This window comes from Urtica dioica, chromosome 12 (assembly GCF_054948205.1).
Source record: "Urtica dioica subsp. dioica isolate 48M chromosome 12, U.dioica_male_clone48M_v1_H2, whole genome shotgun sequence".
Taxonomy (NCBI): domain Eukaryota; kingdom Viridiplantae; phylum Streptophyta; class Magnoliopsida; order Rosales; family Urticaceae; genus Urtica; species Urtica dioica.
The window spans coordinates 8,878,604-8,901,294 of NC_142767.1; the positions used below are offsets into that span (position 1 = coordinate 8,878,604).

Consider the following 22,691-nt stretch of genomic DNA (forward strand, 5'->3'; position numbering starts at 1 on the left):
TTGACGAGGAGCTAACAAGTCACATTGTTTCATCCAAAAGAGTCAAGACTCAATTTGGACACTGGCTAGTTCATTTATTCACACTCCAAGGAACAAAGCATGAGGTGATATACATTGCATTTCAGCAATCTTGTACATGAATTCCATATCTATGAGAACTTCACAAAGTTACTCATGACATTCTCACAACTTAGTACTTCACCAATAGGCCTTGTTCGGAATCACATAGTGAGTCCGAACTCTGACTTTCTCAAATGAGAATACTAAGGTGTGAAATGACATGTCTCATTTCAGGATTAAGGTAACCACGATGCAATTCATACGTAGTGACTTCGAGACATAAGAGGTTAAATGGTTTGTTCTTATCTTGTCTCTAGAAGTGCATTGGTCAATTCAGTACCTTCGGAAGATACCTAGAAGAACTATAGAGTCTCCAACTCTCAATGCCTCATAACCAGACATCATAGATTCTTCTAACAATCGTACTGAGGTCAATAGTCCTTTGACCCTTAGATTGCGAATATATCGTTTTAAGCAAACTACGAAGAGTTTGTTCATGCAAATCTACATTTGTCTCTTCGTAAGTTGTTAAGTTTGTTTATGGACTAAAGACTAATGTTTTATCATAAAGCTTCAAACAGACACGGAAGAATGAATGAACGTTTCAACTTTTTATTAATGAATAAGCAATTACAAGAAAGAGTCTTCATGAGACTTTATTACATCAAATGTACAATATAAGGATTACAACTCTTCTTGTGGGCACCATTGACAACATTTCATACCCCCTCCTTCTAGCGTCAAAATATTAACGCTCGGTTTGAAGTCAACACTAGTGACCCATTCGCGGTTCAACACGGGGTCGAACCTTGAGGTTGCACGTAACCTATTGTCGTCAAATGCCTGAGATTACCGACCTCTTAGGGTAGTCAGGAGTCGCTTCTTCTTAAATCCTGTTAGGAAATAAATAGTGAACTAGATGGACGCGGAAGGTTTTCCTTCTTTGCGCTCTCCGACGCTCAATATTAATATTGGTGTAATGTTCGCGTTACGGAGAAAACGTCATCGTTAGCTCGAAAGCGTTTGGAGTAGTCTAGAGAGAGTATGAGTGCTCTCAAGTTATGAATGACTTACAAAATGACGAGATAGAGCCCATATTTATAGGCTGATGGACCCAAATTGTCCATGGCACAATTTTCGAGAGGCCTCGGACAAGACCTCATTTAGAGGCCTCGCACTAGGGCCTCTGGGCCTCGCCATGGGTTACGAGGTTGTGAGAGGGGTCGTCCGCGTGAGGGTGGACTTTGCCATTGGTCTGCAAGGCGGTCCTTAAAGTTGGTGGTGCCTTCGGGGCTTGCACTTAGGTGGGCCCCTGTTGTGGCTTGCGGGACCTGCCCCTAGGACCGGGTCTCGCTCGAAGCCCGCGGGACCTATCCTTTAAGCTGTGTCTCGCCTAGGGCTCGCGGGACCTGCCTCAGTCAACTGGGTCTCGCTCGTAGCTCGCAGGGCCTGCCTCTTGGGCTGGACCTCACGTGGTGGTCACGAGATCTGTCGAAGAAGGCTAAGGGTCGCCTTCCTTGGGTGGGGCCTCTTTAGGGCCTGCCTGGATCTGGTCAAAAACTGGGTCGACAACGATGATGAATGTTTTCATTCTCTGTATTCCATCGCATTTTTTCTTTTTCCGAGAATCGGGTTTTCACCTTATAGAGAGTCCCATCAGAAAGGATATTCTTTTTTATGAAAATTGTTGATAACCTTAGCTCCCCACACGAGCAGTTGCACGAACATGTAGGCTTGTAAGTATTGAGCTCTTCATGGATGCACATCAGATTGGTGAAGTAAGTACTAACTGATCTCTGATCCTGAGTGAGGTTTGACAGCTCTTGTCAGAGCTGGAAAATTTGCGGTGAATTTCCTTGTTGAAAGCGCGTTTGCAGATCTAGCCAAATATCTCGAGATGAGTTGGCGAATTGCGTACTAGAGTATATCTCATTGCTAACTAAGTTTAACAGCCATGAAATTACCATATTGTTGCTTCGATTCCAAGATCCAAAGGCTAAGAACTCCGATCTCGACGGTCGGACTATGGATCCATCAATGAAACCGAGTTTACTCTTGATAGCCAACGCAATCTTCATCGTTCGACTCTATGAGACATAGTTCTCTCCAGGATTGTCTGAGTGGTGAAGGCAGTATGGACTTCAGATTTCCTCATTCATTCACTGCTCTATTGCGAAAATCTCCGATGATCTGTGATCCTTCATTACCAGAACTTTAAGTGACGTTTTTGCAAGAAAAATCGAAAAGGAAAAAAATCTCGTTCAGACGATTGAAAATGCGGAAAATGCTCGCTCTGATACCATAATACGAATGAAGTCTATGAATAGAGAATATGAGAGTATGAGTGAGAGAGAGTTTGTGAGAAAGTACTGGTTTTATCATTTTCTTGTTAAAAGAAAAATAACAGAATTAATAGTATTTATACTTTTAACTGATCCGTTAACACCATGATCAGTCCAACGAAGATGAAAGCCAATGTGGCGTTATTACAGACGATTCAAAAAAGAAAAAATGACATAGAAGAGAGAAAAGAAAGAAGAAAAATGACTATGTACAAATAAACGACTGTAAGGCACATAATCGTAATAGACATTGAGGCCGTTGTATGACATTCGTATGGCGAGAAACATATTTTTTGGGAACTATGTTGTGACAAATATCAAATAAACCAAAAAAAAAAAAAAATTTGGTATTTATTTTAGCTCATTTTTCCACGATCGTCGTCTTAATGATCGCCACTAATAATCTACGAAGACCAAGTCGACACAGTAAGGACTTACATAACGAATATCCTTCGTTCAAACATGTCGTTGAAGTTGTCGATGTTACATATACTTTGGACCACATAACCTACCGTTTGTTATATTGAAGCACATTACAGCCATATCTATTATGGGATATAGTTATATTGTTTTCTATTGCTTAATAAAATATTAGGTTTACACTGGGACTCAAGGTCTTTGGTAGATGATTTTAATAAATAGTCGTTTGGCTCATAATAAGGCATGCATGTAACAACCAAACTAAAATATAAAAAATTTGAATTACGGCCTCTAGGGAGTTCTTGGATGTGCATAAATAAAGAGCCCTTGATCAATATGAAGAGTGAGCATGGACTTATATGTCAAACTCTTATCCTCCCGGGCTAATTTAAAGCGGAAAAAACGAAGAAGCGCAATCGATACTATTTTCATTTGCCTGTAAGCAAAGTCCTTTCCCAAACAAATCCGAGGCCCGGCCTGCAGAATGCAAAACATAATACTATTATGAAAAAAAAAATACTCACTATATATACTACTTTATTTTCCTCTGTCAAATTAACTAGGTCCACACACTTACATGGAAAGCTGCAAATTTGAATGGCGATTCGGGTTGAAAAACTCCATCTTTGAGCCACCTTTCGGGTCGAAAATCGGATGCATCGTCTCCCCATATGCAAGTCATCCTTCCCATGGTGTGTGAAAGATAGAACACTTCATCACCTTTTCTTATTTTAAACCCATTTGGAAGAGTATTATCCACCTCAGCACATCTCCCATCCTATAAATAGTGTATAATTATAATTAATCCAGTAAAAAAAATACCGCCAAAAAATAAGAGGGACCAGCTGCTCAGTAGTAAGAAGATGAGTAACATATGATAAATTACCACGGGAACTGCAGGGTATAGCCTGAGGGTCTCAGAAAGAGCGGCGTGAAGATAATGCATTTTCTCAAGAACTTCTTCGCTTATGTTTTCTACAAAGTCCTCAACGATGAAATCGGCATTGGTTTCATTTCCTACAATGTCTAGGACTTCTTGAACTACTTTTTGCTGGACAAGAGGGTGTTGGCACATCATGTAGAAGAACCATGAGAGAGTACCGGCTGTGGTGTCTTTGCCAGCGAAAATGAAGCTCAGAGCTATGTCTCTCAAATACTTGTCATTCATTTTCTCCGCGTCTTTTTCACTCTCAATTAGAAACCTTGATAGTATGTCTTCCTTCTCATTCTCTCTCTGTTTGACCACAAAAGAAAAATAAAATGCACCAAAGTTTATCATAGGAAGCAACAATAGTAAATGACCCTTGAAAAATGATATGTATATATATATATATATATATAGTTCCGTTGTATATAAAGACAGATGTTTAAACCTAATTTGCTAGGCTATGTATTATGTCAGACTTTTGGCTATAATTTGTAAGTTATGCATATATATTTGAATCAGTACGGATGAATTTTTATTTTTTTTTATATTTTATAAACTAAGCGTATCGGAAAATGACTTTGTTTAAGGCAAATGATCCAATTTACAAAAGCATTTTTTTTTCTTTTTGGTAAGTTTGTAGTTCTTACTAATATTTGTTTTGAGATTTCAACTACTTGCTCCAATTTCAGCAAGCCTAAAAAATTGGCTTCCCAAGGATGGAGTTTGGCTCGACTCGAGGAGGAGTATTGGGGATTATCTCGAGGAACATTCCGGTGAGCTTTTCTTGGCCTTGAATCCGGATTACTACCCCCTTGACCTTGAGGGGCTTATAGAGCCTTGTACTGGTAGTCGAGAAAATGAAGAAATTGAAGGGGTTCCTTCCGATAGAGAGATCGAGAACAGTGTGTCCAAGACTTCTTTTTGTCGAAGAAAAGGTTTGAGCTTTGCTAGCTCACATGGTTCTTATTCCAAAGACAGGTGGGGCGGATAATTTTGAAAAGTTCTTGCCAATAAGCCTTTGTAACTTTAGCTTCAAAGTGATCACGTTATTCTCGCTCTATTAATCCACCTTCGTTTCGTGAAGATGGATTGCAGAAAATACCATTCTCGCATGTGAACTCATGCATAAAATGAAGATGGTTAATGGATTCAATTTCTTGTGGAGATTAAGATAGACATGATTAAGGCCTATGATCAAATGGATTACAGCTTCTTTTTTTTTTTTGAAGGACAACTTTGCTTCCAGTGGAGATTGAACCCAAAACCTCCACTTTGGAGGTGGTGTAAAATTATCAACTAAGCTATGCTAGGTACAGTGGGGATTATGGCTTCTTACTAGCAAGTTTAAAGTGCTATGGTTTTCCCCCCGACATGATAGGGCTCTAAGCAATGTGTTTATATGGCGACGAGTTACATTATTCTCAGTGGAAGCCCGCTCAAATTATAAGCTCAAACGAGGCCTCGATCCGAAAAGGTGATCCCCTATATCTTTATCTTGGCTTATAAAGTCTTGAGTAGGTGCTTGGTCGGGAGGAGGATCGGGTTCAATTTCATGGGGTTCGAATTGGCAGAAGGTTTCCAAGTATTTCTCACTTGATATTTACCGACGACACCAATCCTTTTTTCCGAGCCAAGTTAAGTAACATTGGAGCGGTTTGAAGATGTGTGGAATAATATCAAAGATGGTATGGGCAAAAGGTAAATCTTGCCAAATCCTATACAAACTTCTCTAATAATTGTTCGGATGCTTTGAAGGCTTTGTAAGGTGAGTGGCTCAATATGAAGGAGTGTGAGGACCTTATCTATTTGGGGAAGCCTTTGTATGTGGGAAAAAAACTGGTCCAAGTCCTTTGAGCATGTAAAAGAAGAAGGTTCATGATTTCTTTGAGGGTTGGATGACAAAGACTATTTTCGGGGCTAGACGGTGTTGATTCATTCAGCTATTCAAGGCATCCCCACATATTCCTTGTCTACCTTCAAGCTTCCAAAGATCTTTTGTCGATCCCTCGACAAAATGGCTAGGAGATTTTGGTGCAGTCGAAAAAATGGGCAAGGGGGTTATTTTTCAATTGTAAAGGGGATCATATATGCCAACCCAAAGAATGTGGAGACTTGGGGTTCGGAAGTTCGAAGACACTAACTCGGCTATTATCGCTAAAATTGGGTGGAACATAGCGGGTAAGATGAACCTACTTTGGGTTCAATTACTCACCAAGAAATATTGCTCCGAGTCGAGTTTCTTTGATGTCAAGTTTTAGGATAGAAATTTGCCTATGTGGCGGGATATCTTATCTTCTAGAGATTTTATTCAGTGGGGTATGTTGACTGATAATCTCTATCACGCTTGTGGGACTCAGCTGGAGTTGGAATCTCATGTGCTTTTCACCTGTGACAATGTTTGATGATTCTTGTTCTCCAAAGTAAAGGGGACGGTGTGGTTGTTCGACGTTGGGTTTTGAATCCGTGAGTGGTAGTACATTTGAGAGGAATGAAAATTGGAACAAAAACCACTAAAGCTGGAATGACTTTTTGATCTAAGCATGTGCGATTCTGAAAGAGGAGTGAGACCGAATGAACAAGAGTATATATGACCCCTAGTCGAGGTCGCTGGATAGGTCCTTTAAATGGATCAGAGTAGTGTATGTGGAGAGCAGTGTACAATGATGTTCTATTAGCCAAATATTCAGAACTCAGAAGAGGATTGTTGTGAAAGGAGACAATCACACTATCATGCTCGGTCTCGCCAATCGAAGCCCTTGCCCAGACTGGAGCGGGCCTCCTCTTTTAAATTCCATTTTAGATTTAGAGTCTTTCTTGGAATCTCTTTCATTTTTGTGGTTGAATAAGACCATAAATGTCTTTGCTCATGCCTTGAGTCAATGGGCAGTGAAAGATCGCGTTTCAGGTTTTTGGGAGCTCAGAAAAATCTGACCCTTGTTCGGGATAATGTTAAATTTGCTACCGTGATTAATACTCGGTTTAAGGGGACACTCTTTTCTCACTCGCCGCACTTTTTCAGGAGGAGTTTGAGTTAGAATGATGCTTCTTTCTCCTTATAAAAAAAAAAATGGCTTCCCAAAGGACATATAGGGCACATATATTGGTTGTGGGAGCGTTACACAAATGACTCATTTGGAATGGTAATCCAAGTGTATCTTGTATTTTTAAACCTTTCATAACAACATTAATTTTTTTTTTTTTAAAATTCAGATAATTTTACCCTTATTCTTAATGAAACAGTAAGCATAGATAAAAATTGTAAATAGTAAAAAAAATTCCAATAAAACGATAAACAAGGAAAATACTGTATGAAATAAAAACATATAACGAATTTAAGTTTTTTTATTTTTTTAAACATGAGGTAACTTCTTTATTATTTTTCGCCCAAAAGTCTGAATCAAATATGTTATTATAAACGAAATGAGGGTATTAGCTTGATGTGAGATTTGAGCATATATATAAATGTATATATAGTTATATACTCACGGCATTATTTTCTCTTTCAAGAGCTAGCACCTTCCGTCTCTTCCTTATAACCTCGTACACAAAGTGGTCAACAATTTTGACTTGGTTTCTTAAGGTGAGTTCTGAGCCAATGCGAAGAAACCTCTTGAATTTCCAAAGTGGGTCCACAAAACGCCAAAACACGCAAGCATTTGCAGTATCAAATGCCTTCATGAAATGAGTGGTTCTTTCGCATGACCCTTCCAAGCAATTCAACTCCACTCCCATCCCTACTTTCGATATCGTATCCAACGTCAGCCTCATAAATAACTCCTGCGTCATATATACTTAAAAAGTAAACTTGGGCAGTTTATTAGGAAAAAATAGGAGTATTTATTATTTTCTGAGTACGTTAACCCTGACATTTCATATATATAGTTTTTTAATACATAAACACAAATAAATATAGAATACAAATTTCAAAATTTTGAACAAAAGCATACAAAATAAATCTGCAGTGATAATTATATATAATTAAATGTTCCGAACGGTTTCCATTCTCATTTCATAAAAATAAAATATATATGTAAAGTTTTTGGACAAAAAGATAAAAGTAATAAATTAACAATAACTTAACAACACCACGTATGCTAAAAAGGCTGTTTTATAGCAATTGAAATGTTTTAAGTGCCATAGTCACTATGAAAATTCATATAAACTTTATGCTGTATATATATATATATATATATATTATAATAATAATAATTATAATAATAAATCTTTATATATATATAATAATACTAATAATTCTTAAAATTTATAGAATGATTGTGAATAAAAATAAATATACTAATTTCCCTCACTGTGTAACATCTTTAATTTTCCATTTTCACTCACTTGCAGATCGAAAACCCTGCCGGTTTCCGAGAACCTGGAGATAACCCGAACCAACTTCGCTGCATTCCTGCGGAAAGTCAAGCAGCTGAAATCCCTCAAGACCCTAGCCGAGAACTCCACGCTGGCGAGCTTCCTCTGGTGCAGCCACGTGTCAGCGTCCGCGGCCAAAATCCCGTCCCCGAGCAAGTCGGCCATGATCTCCCTAGTCCGCGGGCCTTTCGAGTACTTTGCGAAGCTCCGCTTGAGAACATGCTCGACGTTCTCCGGCTCCGCTGTGTACACGTAGCTCTGCACCGCCGGAAGAAGGATCCGGAACGTCGGGCTCTCGGCGGCGATGGAAAAGAAATAGTCGTGGATGTGCCCGTAGTGGTGGGCCAGGTGGAGGATTGTCCCTCTCGCCGGCGGGTATTCAGGGTTTTTTGTTGATTTGAATGCCAATATTCTTACGGCTATTGTTGATAATATTAGGGTTAGAGAGATTAGTGGTATTGAGAGCGTTAGGGTGATGATTTGGTATAGTGGTTCCATGCTATTATCTGTATAATTTTGCTTTGACTTGATTAGAGATATGGAGGATATATATATACATATATATATATATATATATATATATATATGTGTGTGTGTGTGTGTGTGTGTGTGTGTGGTATATATCAACCAACGGTGTGCGATAATAACTTGATTGTGACTGTTGTGTATGCGTGTGCGTGCACGCGCGTGTGTGAGAGAGAGGTGTGAGTTAACCAAGTCCTAACGTTGAAGATAAGGATATATTGTCTGTTTTGAGTGATACAAAAACGGACAACTAAACGAGAGAATAGACAAACGGTGAGTTTGTCACAGCTATCTGGATATTCTACATTAATGATAAGAGTTGTCATGAAAATTGATTAATAGCAGCATAACCGCGCCTACCATTCTACATTAGCCTAAGTTTTATTTGATTAACCAAATAGATAATTTAATTAAGAAAAATGGACAGATCTATTAGCATTTACAAACTCATTTCTCATAATCAACAAAAACTATAATTTGGACAATTCTATTAACATAAGTTGGAGAGAAAAATTTGTATGTAGGTTTGTACCCTCCTCTTTTTTTTCTTTTTTTTTCCTCCTATCTTCTCTCTCTCCCTTTTTTTTCCTTAGACCATATTATGTTCTCTTCTATTCTCTCTCTCTCTCTCTCTTTCTCTCCCTCAGAGCTCGAGACAGAACCCAAAAAGAGCACGACCCGAACCGCTTTCTTCGCCTAACGGAGAAGGGGATTTTGGTTTAGTCTGATGATTTCTTGGAGCGACGGAGGTCTTAGGGCGCATAGATTGGAGACTTGAAGAATCGAGGTCGTTGGCGCGCTCTGCTCGGGCCAACAACACATGAAGTCTTCATCTCGGCGGAACTTCATCCCTCCGTCATCTCGGAATGTCAGGTTGGACACTGTGCAAGGGTCGATGGTCGTTGTTCTATCGCAGGGTACCCGTTCTTCGGAGAAAGGGTTGTCGAAGGCGGGTCTTCAACGACAAAAAGGTTCCATCCGCAGGTCGACGGCGGGAATAGCAGCTTGGCGGCCGGAGTAGGTACGTCCTTGTGTCTTTTAGTTTTTTCTTGTTCTCGTTTAGGTTGGATTCTATTGTTTACCTAATGTTAAAACATTCATTTGTGTAGATATCATATTTGGTATCATTTTTTTTAGAAGTGACACTATTGGTCAAGATTACATGATATATTAAAAGTGCAAAGTGCATGTGATACTATCAGTCAAGATTACATAATTTAGAATAAATCCTAAGTGGACATACATTTTTGCAGTCCAAAAGATACGAACTTAAGACCTCTCCGTCGAGGTATGTGTGAGATAATTACCATTAGATCAAGCTAGCTATCACATATTTGGTATAATATTAAACCACTAATTTGGTTGTTATGTGTTTGTTTGCTCAAAATTTGAAGCTAATGGTATTCAATGGCACATATGATTGATGCTAGATTGAACGAGTGGAATCAATTTGTTGTTGTTTTATTGTTCATGACCTTCGTCCTAGTTTTTGGCGAGGTAATGTTTTTTTTTCCATTTTTTGTTGCTTCAAATAAGTAGTGGGGGAAATGAGTTTGTCTGCGAACCAAGAAAAGGAAAGAAATGGAGAAGAAGAGGCTAAATATGAATGTGGAAGGAGAAGAAGAATAATGGAAAATTTTTATAACTAACCTAAACATGCGTAAATTTTCATATTTTACTCATATTTTCAAAACATTTCAGTAGTAACCGTTTTTCTTTTTTTGGACAAAATACTCTCATGATTCATAAATTTAGTCAACAATTATTGAAACCTGATCATCAATAATTGAAATCTGGTCAACAATCATTGAAATCTGGTTAACTATTATTAAAATTTGGTTAATTGTTATTGAAACCTGCTTAAAAGTTATTGAAATCATGTCAACAGTTATTGAAATATGGACAACAACTATTGAAATCTGATTAACTGTTATTTCAATCTGGTAAAAAACTATTGAAATTTGGTTAACTATTATTGAAATATGGTTAACTGTTACTGAAAATGGTTATTTATGAAAATTAAAAGTTCAACAGTTAATATTGAAAAAAGTTACGAAAAACAGTTACTTTCGACTATTTACTTTGACATGGTGGGCTATTTTCTTGTTTATTCATCTATTTGATATTGGATTTAAAAAATGGGCAATTAAGCCAATAGCCAAATAGTCCACCCTTTTTTTAACAAGTTAATTTAATTTACTTTGACATGGTGGGCTATTTTCTTGATAAATGAAAATATAGCTAGAATCTTAAAACAAGCTAGAGGATTGACTAGTTGCAACAAATCATTCTTTAAAAAACTTAGTTGGTGATAACTTTTTTTTACACAATATAAAAAATAAAAGAAAAAATGAACAATCAGGAAACCTTAAATCGGAAATATGAAGGAAAGGAAATTTGGAGATGTTGAGGACCGTTCTGTTGGTAGTTTCTTTACTTTTTATTCAAGGGTCAAGCGGCTATATAGCCAAATAGAACTTAAGCTTTTGCAAAATAGCCATAGTTTGTCAATTATAAGCAAACTAGCCAAAGTAAGATTAATCTAGGCTGGATTAAATTTAATCCCAACGAACTATAAAGACATAATGTAAGCTTTATGAAGGCTGGATTAAAATTAATCGAGGCAGGATTAAAAGTCGTCGTACTCTCAATTGGCTATTTTGCTATACCTAATGAAACTATGGCTATTTTACAAAAGTCATAGTTTGAATTGGCTATTTCATACCATTTTTCCTATATTAAAAAAAAATTAAAAACTTTAGATACGAGTTCATGAAGCTCGGAACGAAAAAAATGACCAAAAAAACCATTTTCATGTTTAATGCGGAATGATGAATTCAAAATAATTTTAATTCGAAAAAGCAATGTAAGTTCTAATAGTTGTTTAGCTCTAATCGAGATGATGGTGCGGCTAACAAAACAATTATAAGACATAAACAAATAACGAGATCAGAAGACTTACATAATATCCTGCTATTTGAGTTTTCACCCCGGTCGATAGTCTTCATGTTCTTCGCCTTCTTCCGGATGGATCAACACTTATCCAAGCCCTTTCTTTGAATGAGATAGAACCAAGGCGTAGGCCAACTCTTTGCTCACTTAATTATTCCAACGAGTTGTCGAAATATTTTTTTCTTTTACTGGGAAGTGGTATGGGAGAAATTTCCTCAATCTGGGAGAGAGAAAATTCGACCAAACAAGGGAGAGGGAGGCGCGAATTTCAAGTGAGAAATTACACTACACTGGACGTAATTTCCTCAACCCTAAGCCCCTTATTTATAGCTTTCAAGTGTACCAAATAAAATATGCATTTTCCTTATTTGATTTGATTTGATTTTATTCTATTTGATATGAGATATTTATTTTATGAATAGAGCAAATTAAATATCACCAATATATTTTAATAATAAAAAATTAAGATCATATCTTATTTTTATTTATTTATGATATTGTAGTATATTATTTAGGTACCAGAATAATATAGAATATCTCCTAAATATTTTCATTGAATAATATAATTAATATATTATTTATTTCTCATAATAAAATACACTATTCTATAAATAAATTACTAGAGAATATCTACACGATACTCTCACAAGAAAATATCATTTCAAATATTAACTAAATCGGACCATATTTAATTTAAAACATTTATTTTCTATTTGAGAAAAACTCAAATCTATCGAGCTTTGTTTAAGCAAATCTTATACACATGTACTCTATTGTACATGCCTACCACAAGCTCATTTGGACCTTGTGAGCTGATTTTAATTTTTATTTACAAGCTCATTTAATCTTAGTAATATTCCGAAGTTACTTAATAATTAATAACTTGTTTGTAAAGTACTTTATTGTGAATGCGAAAGATAATACAACCAAGTTGCAGTAGTGAGTGTGTAGTCAAATTCACATATTTACTACAAGAATATTCTAACTCATTTTACTAGAGTCAACTCAGGAACTATGAAACTAATAACTCAAAGCTGGATGAACTTGAGCAAGAGCATAGACACTGCTACCCCTTTTACTTTCATTCCATCAAGTCTTTATGGTATTTCACAAAAATTCCAAGACTAAACCTCTCAATGTAATCAGAATTATATTTACTTGATCCTTGAAGATAAGAGTTCCATTGATATAACCAACACATAAGTCTCTACGCTTCAGGTTCAGCTCATGATACAAAGGGTCAAATACATTGTTCTACCCTACAGTCATTTATGAACCATGAGTTCCACTAATTCCCTAGCGAAAGATTCTTTTGTTGCTCATAACAATCAATCGATTATGGATTCAGCTATCAGGTGAGAGAACATTGAAGCTCTTTATTAAGAGTTGGATTTCACTTTTGATGTTTCTCTTCCATTGCTTATTATACAACGGTCTACCAAAACATAAGTATATAAGCATCTTTTATAGTTGTGAATAAATGAATCAAAGAGCCGAGTATATAATCCTGATTTCCAAGAGTACCTCGGGATTTAGGTTGATGTATACTATAATCATCATTTGTGATTGCACACTACTACAAATACAGTTTTTCGGTGCGGATGACTTTTGAGTGGGACTTTTAGCACCTAAAAGTCGCACCAAAAATTACTTTCGGGTGCGACTTTTCGCACCCAAATGTCACTGAAGTAACCAAAAAATTTCGCTGATTTTTTTTTAAATTTTGGTGCGAAAAGTCGCACCCAAAAGCTCATCATACCTTTGGGTGCGACAAAGTCGCACCCAAAAGTCCAAAACATTTGGTCTAAAAATTTAGCAGGATTTTGTTCCCTCTTATTTCACTTCTAAAATTTCGTTCCCCTCTTTTTAGCTTACTCTGCCAAATTCTACCCCATTAGAAGAATAAGGGAAAGGAAAGAGAAGAAGAGAAAAGAAAAGAAGAAGAAGGGGGCTGAGCGGCCGAGAGAGAGAAAGAGAGATTGAGGAGGAGCGAGAGAGCGAGACTGAGAAGGAGAGCGACCAAGGGAGAGGACGCGCGGCCGACAACAGCCACCGAGACCGAGCATCACCTCGCACGTGCGGCGGAGAAGGAGTGAGTGCCGCCGCGAGCACGCCGAGGGCACCGGCTAAGAGGAGATCGCCGGGAAAAGAGGGAGAGAAGGCCGGAGAAGACGTGAACCCCACCAATCTCACCCGAGGTAAGAGAAATTTCTACCTCTAGGGTTCGATTTCTAGGGTTTGGAAATTGGGGGTTTTTAATTTCAAGCGAATTAGTTGGTGTAATGGAATGATTCAATGATGATTATGGGAGATCGAGATGGTTGTTCTTGATTTTGAGCGAGCTTGAGTTTGAATTTGTCTTGGCCGTGTGAAATGGTTCTGGCCGTGCGTGGTTTGGATGTGTTCATGATGAATATGAAGTTAATCTTGATTTTGCTTGGTGATTTATGCTAGTTAGGGATTATATGATGATTTTTTTTTTGTTGATTCTTTGGTTTGGTTTTGGCTGAAATGAGTTTGTGAATGAAGGTGGGTTGGCCGTATGTTTTTGGATGCTGGCCGTGTGTTGTTATTGATTTTTGTGACATGATTCTGAGGTTGTTTACTTTTCATTGAATCTGGGTTTTGAATATTGAGCTTGTCCGTGTGAATTCTTGGCCGTGTGAATTGTTTGCCTTTGGTGAAGTTGTGTGATTCATTTTGAGTTTGATTTGGTTGTGAATATAAAACCCAAAATCTGAGAATTGTTAGTTTTGAGTTGTGATGTTGAAATTATAGTTTTAGCTTTGTTCGGACTCATTAATATGGTCGTTAAGCGTTGCCTTGTTATGAGTTGTTGTCGAGGGTGAGGCTCGGTTTTAGGTGGGCTGAACAAGGCTCGGACCAATGGCTCAGGACGGCGAGGAGGCTGTCCGAAGATTGGCGGAGGTGCCGCGCGAGCGGCGCGAGCAGCCTCGAGGGATGTTGTGAGGACCGAATAGAGTCCGTTAGAAGTTAGCGAGTCGAGAAATTTCCCGAGTCTCGACTCGAGCTAGGCGCGAGCCGTTAATTAATTTTACAAGTCATTTGATGTATTGAGAATTATAAATACTATTATGTTGTAGTGGCCAAGTCTGTGTGTTACCATTTTGAGGCTGAACGTATTTAGTTGCTTTTTATTTTTATAAATAAATTAAAAATCGAAGTCACTTTTAAATCAGGTGACAACTAAAGCACTGCTAATAATTACGCTTTTCAAAGATTTAAAGTCACTTTATAATAGAGCGACATCTTAAGCACTATTTCTTGTAACCCACAAATAACTTTTTAGGTGCGAAAAGTCGCACCTAAATGTCGCACCCGAAAGTCAAGACTTTTGGGTGCGACTTTTCGCACCCAAGACTTTTAGGTGCGGACTTTCGGGTACGCAAAAGTCCCACCTAAAGATATCTTTGGGTGCGAAAATTGACTTTTGGGTGCGAAAAAAGTCGCACCCAAAGGTCTTTTTTGTACTTGTGGCAACACATCTCATCGTAACAGTCACTTAAATGCAACTTTTCCAGGTCATGTATGGTACCCCATACAGAATGCTCTCACTTGTCTGAACCATTCTACAGCGAGTTGCATATGTGATTTGCTTTCTAGCTACCCATGCATAGACTAATCATTGACCAGTTTAAGCGCTCTACACGAGACTTATATTCTTCACATGGGATGTAGAGATATAATATCAGCTAATGAAGATGGCTATGGATAACGAATATTGTCACTTATAAAGGTTTGTAACTAATATTTTCTATCATTGATTATGTCTTTATATTTCATTTAATGGTAATCTTAAGACAATCACAATAATACTCTTAAGGATACTTACTATAATACCTTATGTGGGTAACATTCTTAACACGTTCGACGAATCCTTAAAGCTTATATCGCTCTCACACGTACGGATGTTGTAGTTAATGAATGACAAGCCTCACGGGATAGAACAACTTTGATAAGAACTTAACACCAAAAGTACTTCTCCAGCACACAAAAAAAACACAAAACACAAAACAAAACAAACAAACATACAAACAAACAAAAATAAACAATCTCAAAGGTACAGAGGGAGCTTAGAAACTTATTGACATTGGTGTGTCAGAATGAGAGTTCAAGGTATCAGATAGGCCAGAAAACCCCTAGTTACACCCATTATTTATTAATGTTCAATTACAAAAACGTCCCCATAGGTACATGGTGAATGCATGATTATTGATGACTGTATGTATATGTACGAATCTCTCGTCCCCGGGCCAGAATCTAGCGCGCTCTCAAGTGCATTCGATGGTTTTTCGGGTTTTTAAAGTGAATTTTACGTAATAAAATGTGATAAATCAAGAACTATATAATGTCATGGAAGCTGATTTGAAGTATTCAAGGGTCAAAATAAGTCAAAACGAGATCATTTGGTGAGGAAAAATTTTGGGGTCCACACGCCGTGCCCCCGACTCCGCTCGCCGCACATAGCTCAAAAACATCTCCAAAGTCATTTTCTGCGTTTCGCACGCTGTCTGCGCGCCGCAAAAGCCGAAGTCTCTGCCATATTTTGGTTTAACGCATCGCGCCCAGCCATTTGTGCGGCACGCCATGACCCCGTCAGACCGTTTTATTACCCAATTTTTTACTTTCTGGGCCTTTGGATCCGAAACACTCATATTGCTCCCAAAAGTATCCCTAGACATGTAAAAAGGAATCTTTTAGCCCAAAAATACACATTTCCCTTTCTTTTAGTTTTTTCGTTAGTGTTTTATTGTTTTTGAGAGTTTTTTTAGAAGAGAAAAAGTATTCTTCGATGGAATTGACAACCCGACTAGTCTCTCGATCTCGACTTCTCTCGTTCTTCTTTCTTTTCTCTTTTATTTTATTTTTTTTCTTAGTTTATTATTGATCCTTGCTTTTATTCAATATGAATTCATTTTTCTTTTCAATGTTGATTTTATTGCTTTCAATTATTATTTTCTGCTTAATTTTGTGTATGAATTTGTTTAGACGCTAAATTTTAAGGGACTGCGATGTAACCCAAGTCGATGTTAACGCGTTGATGATTCTCTAATATTTGTCTATTGGTAGTTCTCGAATATGTTTGCTTGATTATTTGACGTGTATAATGTTAGTTTATTGATTAACTACCTTTGAATTATTGTTTAGGATCAAGAGAGCGTAAATTATCATGTTTCTGCTATAATCTTCATTATCGACCTAGGTTTGTAGAAAATTCTAGGCGATAGTGCAATCGTTTGAAATCTTGTTCTTTATGCGTGTAATTATTTTAATAGGATTAGAAGCTGAGATAATAATATCCATTAATTTCATAGAGTTGCTAGAGCACTAGAGAGAGGATAGTGAATATGTCAGAAAGAATGAGATTGGTAACAGATAAACGAGGCAACAATAGACAAAATACGGATAGGCAACGTAGTCGGTTCGTGGTAAAATCGTTGCCCTATTTTTTTCTTATTAATTAAACTCGTTTGATTTATTGTTTCTTGTCTTTGTTTAATTTTTAGTTTATTCATAGTAATTGCTCATCAATACTTTGAAATCAATTCGCATTCAAGTTCATTTAAATCGTTAATTTTTGCTAGTCTTCGTGGGTTCAACATCTTTACTTACAAATCTATATTACCTGGGCGACATTTGCACTTGCGTGTGTGAATTATTTGCAATAGTTATGGACATCCAAACTATTCTAGTCATGAAGGCTTCAAATGCATGGTTACAAACATAAAACCGTAGCCCATTTTCATGTTTTGTTACAAGCCTTTAACAGTGTACTTTGATGGCAAGATTTTAGTTTAAACTAAATTAAATAAAATCTGGAAGGAAAAACGTTAAATAATGGGATACTGGAAGGCCCAAGCCCAACCTAGCCCAGCCTTGCCCACCCCACCAGACGGAGGCGGCGGCGAATGCACGTGTTTGTGGTAGACTTGGTCTTGCCTGCACTACATGCCCTCTACAAAATTCGGTCACCCTTGAGAGCTCAATGGCTGATGAAAAAAATTGCATATATAAACATTACAAAGTACACACTTCCATTTGAGATTTTTATAAATATTTTACCAACCACAACACTTTCATATTTCATTCACAATTTTTCCAGCATACTTCGAGCGTCAAGTTCTCATCCAACATAGCTTTGATTTTGGCAAATTTAATATTGGATCTTATACCCCTTGCTACAAGAATTACAAATATGCAATCAGCCACTCATTAATAAACACTCTTTATTAACAAATATTCATGATTACTACAATTTAGATTTGTGGAAGAAGGGAGTGGAAGGGGAAGAGGAGCAGAGAAAGAAATGAGCCGTGGGGAGACGGGGAGAGGGAAGGAGGAGGATGTGGGCGGCGACGCAGGCGGCGTGTTGGGGGGAGTGGGCGCCGGAGCCACCTGTCATGGCGGTCCTAGTGAAGCCGGGGCAGTAGGAGTTCACGACGAGGCCTCTCCCCTCGTGGCGGAGGCCCAGCACGCGGGTGTAGGCATTGAGGGCGAGCTTGGACACGGCGTAGTCCGTCCACTGTTGGGGCCACCCGTCCCCCCTCCACCGCCCGCTCCTGACGCCCTCCAGGAAGCGCTTCACCACCGCCTCCTCGATGTCCTCCTCCCCTACCCCCTCCCTCCCCAGTGCTCTAATCACCTCCCCATTCGCCACCTTATCCATCGCCCCTAGCCGCGACGATATGTTTAGTATCCGGCTCTTGTTCCCGCACCGCCTGAACATCCCCAGCACTGACTCCGTCAGAAGCTTCGGCCCCAAGTAATTCGTTCTCATCACCGTCTCGGCTTTCTCCACCGAGTTCTCTCCTATCTCGTTGAACGATACCCCCGCGTTGTTTACCTGCCCCACACACACACACAAACAAAGTCATCTAAACAAGTAATTAAACTTGTTTTGTTGTACCTGGTCTCGAGTAACAAAAAAAGAAAGAAGCAGCAACTGACAAGGATGTCCAAAGCGGAGAAGTTGCGAGAGAACCAGGACACGAAGGCTTTGATGGAGGAAGGGTCAGCAACATCCAAGCAGAAGAAGTGGAGACGGCGTCGGTGTTGTTGGAGGGAGTGAAGAGCTTGAGAGCCTCTTTGGGAGTCTCTGGCGGTGAGGATCACGGTGAGTCCTAGCTCGCAAAGCTTCTTCACAATCTCGTACCCAATCCCCTTGTTCCCTCCTGTCACTATCGCCACCGTCTCCTCTGTCCACCATCTGTCATTCATCTTCATTATTTACATCTCTCTCTCTCTCTCTCTCTCTCTCTCTCTCTCTCTATATATATATATATATATATATATATATATATACGCATTACATACCTGGTGGTGGTGGCGAGATCCATATTGCTGCTAGACTTGGAGTTACAGCACTGGTCCATGATATTCATGTGTTTGTGAGATGAATGATGGCTGATTCCACTCTCTGTTTATATAATCACAACATCAACGTTCATAGATGCCTCACTCTACTAGCCTAGGCAGGGCCTTTTCTTTATTTTAAGCGCCATGCCCATGCCATTATCAATATTACTTAATATCGTTACCAAACATATGCCGAATATAGTATTTTATTATTATCTATGTTGATTATTAATATTAGCTCCCATCTTAACTTGCCCTTCAATTACACATACAATTATTTATACTTTGGTGAGTTCACATATGCTTTGCGAGCTAACATATTGGTTGTGTGTGTGTGTGTGTGTGTGTATTAAATTAATTAATAACGATGCTTCATCTAACAACCTTGCCCACTTCTCATTTATCATCCTACCCCTAACTCCTAAACCTTGATTATGTACAAATAATTTTTACGTACATGTGAATCTTGTTGCTGTATGATCAAAAGCTTCAAAAATAAAAAGGAACCTGTCTGAGCAAATAGCACTAACTACTGAAAAGTTGGACATTGGAAGTGCTTTTCTCTCATGCTTAAAAAGCCACAGGAGCAATACTCATTATTTATACACACAATGAAGCACGAGCTTAATAGCAACAACATATAATATACAAATCAACATTGTTGTACAATCTAGTCATACATACGTGCATACATACATACACCCGCTCCCAATTGCTAACTCGTCAACTTGTAAATGTAAAAAAGGAAAGAAATACCGGCTTTGGTTTGGCACATGTGAAATGTTATGTTCAATTCACGCAAACTCAAATAACAACGAGCCAAATTCATATCCAACCAAGTCAAAGTGGTCCAGTTTTATTGATGATGATAATAATAATAAAAGGGTCAAAAGGATTATCGTCAGTCAACTCATTATTGGGTACAATACACCAAAGGAAGAAGGAAATATTCAAAAGGAGAGAGTTTTCCAAGTATTAATCAATCAGGGCTCTGGTTGCATGTTCTCGCATTCTTCTCGGATCGACTGGAAGAGAATGGAGGAGAGGTATCGCTCCCCGTAGCTCGGGAACACCACCTGAAAGAAACCAACAGCCATGTCATTTAGTACGGGAAAAAAAAAGTGATAAATATATATATTATTTAAAGGTCCGCTTTTAGATTGATGAGCTAACATCTTTCGGTTGTTATATTTGGAAAAGGCACCACCACTTACCGCAATGAGCTTCCCAGCGTTCTCGGGTCTCTTTCCAACTTCGATTGCAGCTGCAGCGGCCGCTCCAGAAGATATCCCAACCTTGTTTCATGATTCAAGATTGACCATTTTTAATTAGTTTTCTTTTCCAAAGAAGAATAGAAAGAAAAAAAAATGAGGAATTATGATATCAAGTACAAACCAACAAGCCTTCTTGTAGTGCCAATTGTTTTGCTGTTTCTACAGCTAGATCACTGGATATCTGCCAACATTCGAGTGTGTCAGCGCCGCCACATAGCAGAAAAATAATAATAATAATTACGAGACATAAGATAAAATAATTGGAGACCTCTACAACTTCGTCAATAACAGTTTGGTCTAAATTCCCAGGTATAAAACCAGCTCCAAGGCCTTGAATTTTGTGAGGACCTGCAGATTATAGTGAAAAATCATAACAATGGTAGTGATGAAATGAGCGAGTTTGAAGACATACCGGGCTTCCCCCCTGACAGTATGTTGCTTTCCGTCGGCTCTATTCCGATCACCTGCAACAACATTCATGACCCTCTTTCCTCTGATTTGAAAAAGAAAAAGAAAAAAAAAAAAAAAACAACGCCAAAGTTACCTTTATCTTTGGATTCTTCTCCTTGAGGAACCGACCAACCCCGGAAATGGTTCCTCCGGTTCCAATTCCACCGATGAAGATATCCACCTTCCCTTTCGTGTCTTCCCATATCTCTGGACCAGTCGTCTCGTAGTGAATCTGCACACACCGGAAATCGGATATAGATCGAAATTGAAATCGGAGAATAAGCGTTGCTATGTACAGCATTGCAAACCTTGGGATTGGCTGGATTGTCAAACTGTTGAAGCATATAGGCATTTGGCGTGCTGTTGACTATGTCCTCGGCCTTCTGAACAGAGCCTTTCATGCCCTTGGCGGGGTCGGTCAGAATGAGCTCGGCTCCGAAGGCCTTGAGAATGACTCTTCTCTCCATGCTCATCGAGGCGGGCATCGTCAGAATGAGCTTATATCCTCTCGAGGCGGCGATGAAAGCGAGACCGATGCCCGTGTTCCCACTCGTGGGCTCCACCAAAACGCTCTACAACACACAAAAAAAGAAAAACAGATCAGCCTTAACTTACTTAACTAGGTCAGCAGACAGCAATGTTACCTTTCCAGGGGTTATGAGCCCTTTTTGCTCAGCGTCGCAGATCATGCTGTAGCCTATCCTGTCCTTGACACTGCAACAGGGTTCCATAATCTCCAGCTTGGCTGCCACGTTTGCAACGCAGCCTGTGACTAGCTTGTTCAGGTACACCATCGGAGTTTTCCCAATCAGCTGGAACAACCCACAAGCAACCGTTAACACTTAATCTCTGGATTTCTTGCCACGAGAAGAGAGAAGAGAGAAGTGAGAAAAGAGAAAGACCTCGGTTACATCTTGGGCGATGTTGAGAGCCTCGACGGCGACGGCTTTGCAGGTGATCGGGCGAGGCGAGAAGAGCTTCAACGGCTTGGCGTTGGCGTGCCTTGTTCGCCTCGCACTCAGACTCGGCGCCGATGCACATAGTAGCTCCGATTTGGAGCTTCCCAGCGATGACGACGACAGAGGACTTATCACAACTGAAGCCCAACCCATTCTCTTCTCTCTTCTCTCCTCTCTCTGCACTTGATTTGAAATTTGTAGTGATATCTTATTCCATTCCTCTTTCACCACCAACTAATCAACCTCTGCCACCTGGACACCACCCTATTAATTAAATGGTTTTTGAAATAATAATAACAATAGTCATTTTGTCGCATTCGTAACTTCATTATTGTGTAGTGTGTTTTGTGAGTTGAATCGATACAGTACCACTCACTCGGGACTGTTTGACTCCAAATTCCATTGTGAGGAATCAACCATTGATTGTGTGGAATCGAGAAGGAGTTGGGGCAAACAAAGAAAGAGAGGCAATTAGGAAGGAAGTAATGAAAATCTTTTCCAGCACATAAAAGCAAAGTTGATGATTTTTTTCCAGGTTCATATCTTTCATTGATTTTCAAGCGTTTTTTTCTCGTCAGTCGAAGAAATGAATCAAAACAGATAAATTTAGGAATTGAATCAGCTTGCGATAGAGAACTCAAGTATATAATAACTTCACTTTCATTTGAATTCTATGACTAGAACATGTAAATTAATTCTCAGATCGTTTTGGCCTGACATAGAGACATTATCAATCCTACGAAGAAAACGAACACAGGCAATATATATAGGAGAAGAAAAGTTAGGGCCTACTTTAAAGGAACTCTGGTGGTTGAATCCGTGATCTGCTCGAGCTCTCTGTGTCTCTCAAGCGCGTTCTAATTATTTTTCTCTGTGGTTCAGTATTGCGACGGAATGTAATGGATATAAGGATGACATGTTGGGCGGTATTGGGAGGTTTGAGACTTTTTGAGTTACCTAGCCATCGAGGAGAAGATAAAAACAAGTGGAAATTGCTTCTGGTGGCAACTTTTTGTAGTTTATCGCGAAAATA

At 38.7% G+C, this 22,691-nt stretch overlaps 3 protein-coding genes across 4 annotated transcripts; all 3 read right to left on the bottom strand.

Annotated features, from left to right (window-relative positions):
• Positions 1-2,547: 2,547 nt before the first annotated feature.
• LOC149378950 (cytochrome P450 704C1-like) lies at positions 2,548-8,672 on the bottom strand. The gene is made up of 5 exons (XM_089604550.1): positions 8,092-8,672; positions 7,237-7,527; positions 3,709-4,056; positions 3,400-3,600; positions 2,548-3,299 (listed from the first exon to the last, which is right to left on the bottom strand). The coding sequence occupies exons 1-5, from the start codon at positions 8,617-8,619 to the stop codon at positions 3,114-3,116; spliced, it is 1,554 nt and encodes a 517-aa protein (XP_089460676.1). The 5' UTR covers positions 8,620-8,672; the 3' UTR covers positions 2,548-3,113.
• Positions 8,673-17,723: 9,051 nt separating this feature from the next.
• Positions 17,724-19,004, bottom strand: LOC149378951 (NAD(P)-binding Rossmann-fold superfamily protein). The gene is made up of 3 exons (XM_089603738.1): positions 18,934-19,004; positions 18,568-18,826; positions 17,724-18,463 (listed from the first exon to the last, which is right to left on the bottom strand). Exons 1-3 carry the CDS (start codon positions 18,999-19,001, stop codon positions 17,870-17,872), a joined length of 921 nt encoding a protein of 306 aa, XP_089459864.1. The 5' UTR covers positions 19,002-19,004; the 3' UTR covers positions 17,724-17,869.
• A 795-nt stretch (positions 19,005-19,799) lies between these two features.
• Positions 19,800-22,662, bottom strand: LOC149378952 (cysteine synthase-like). 2 transcript variants are annotated; one of them, XM_089604194.1, is made up of 10 exons: positions 22,451-22,662; positions 21,602-21,910; positions 21,344-21,511; positions 21,008-21,271; positions 20,794-20,931; positions 20,662-20,713; positions 20,518-20,579; positions 20,371-20,430; positions 20,190-20,270; positions 19,800-20,051 (listed from the first exon to the last, which is right to left on the bottom strand). In XM_089604194.1, exons 2-10 carry the CDS (start codon positions 21,809-21,811, stop codon positions 19,959-19,961), a joined length of 1,128 nt encoding a protein of 375 aa, XP_089460320.1. In that variant the 5' UTR covers positions 21,812-21,910; positions 22,451-22,662; the 3' UTR covers positions 19,800-19,958. The 2 variants fall into 2 exon arrangements, with proteins under 2 accessions (XP_089460320.1, XP_089460318.1); XM_089604192.1 differs by having other exon boundaries at positions 20,518-20,597.
• Positions 22,663-22,691: the final 29 nt, after the last annotated feature.

Excerpts from the sequence above, each read along its gene's own strand:
- LOC149378950 (XM_089604550.1), bottom strand. The coding sequence starts at position 8,619 with ATGGAACCACTATACCAAATCATCACCCTAACGCTCTCAATACCACTA. Across the intron at positions 4,057-7,236 it reads TTGAAAGAGAAAATAATGCC|AGAGAGAATGAGAAGGAAGA; the intron begins GTGAGTATATAA and ends GTGGTCAAACAG. Across the intron at positions 3,601-3,708 it reads TATACCCTGCAGTTCCCGTG|GATGGGAGATGTGCTGAGGT; the intron begins GTAATTTATCAT and ends CACTATTTATAG.
- LOC149378951 (XM_089603738.1), bottom strand. The coding sequence starts at position 19,001 with ATGAATATCATGGACCAGTGCTGTAACTCCAAGTCTAGCAGCAATATG. Across the intron at positions 18,827-18,933 it reads GATCTCGCCACCACCACCAG|ATGGTGGACAGAGGAGACGG; the intron begins GTATGTAATGCG and ends GATGAATGACAG. Across the intron at positions 18,464-18,567 it reads TCTCCGCTTTGGACATCCTT|GTAAACAACGCGGGGGTATC; the intron begins GTCAGTTGCTGC and ends TGTGTGGGGCAG.
- LOC149378952 (XM_089604192.1), bottom strand. The coding sequence starts at position 21,811 with ATGGGTTGGGCTTCAGTTGTGATAAGTCCTCTGTCGTCGTCATCGCTG. Across the intron at positions 20,714-20,793 it reads AGAAGAATCCAAAGATAAAG|GTGATCGGAATAGAGCCGAC; the intron begins GTAACTTTGGCG and ends ATGTTGTTGCAG. Across the intron at positions 20,271-20,370 it reads CACTACAAGAAGGCTTGTTG|GTTGGGATATCTTCTGGAGC; the intron begins GTTTGTACTTGA and ends TCATGAAACAAG.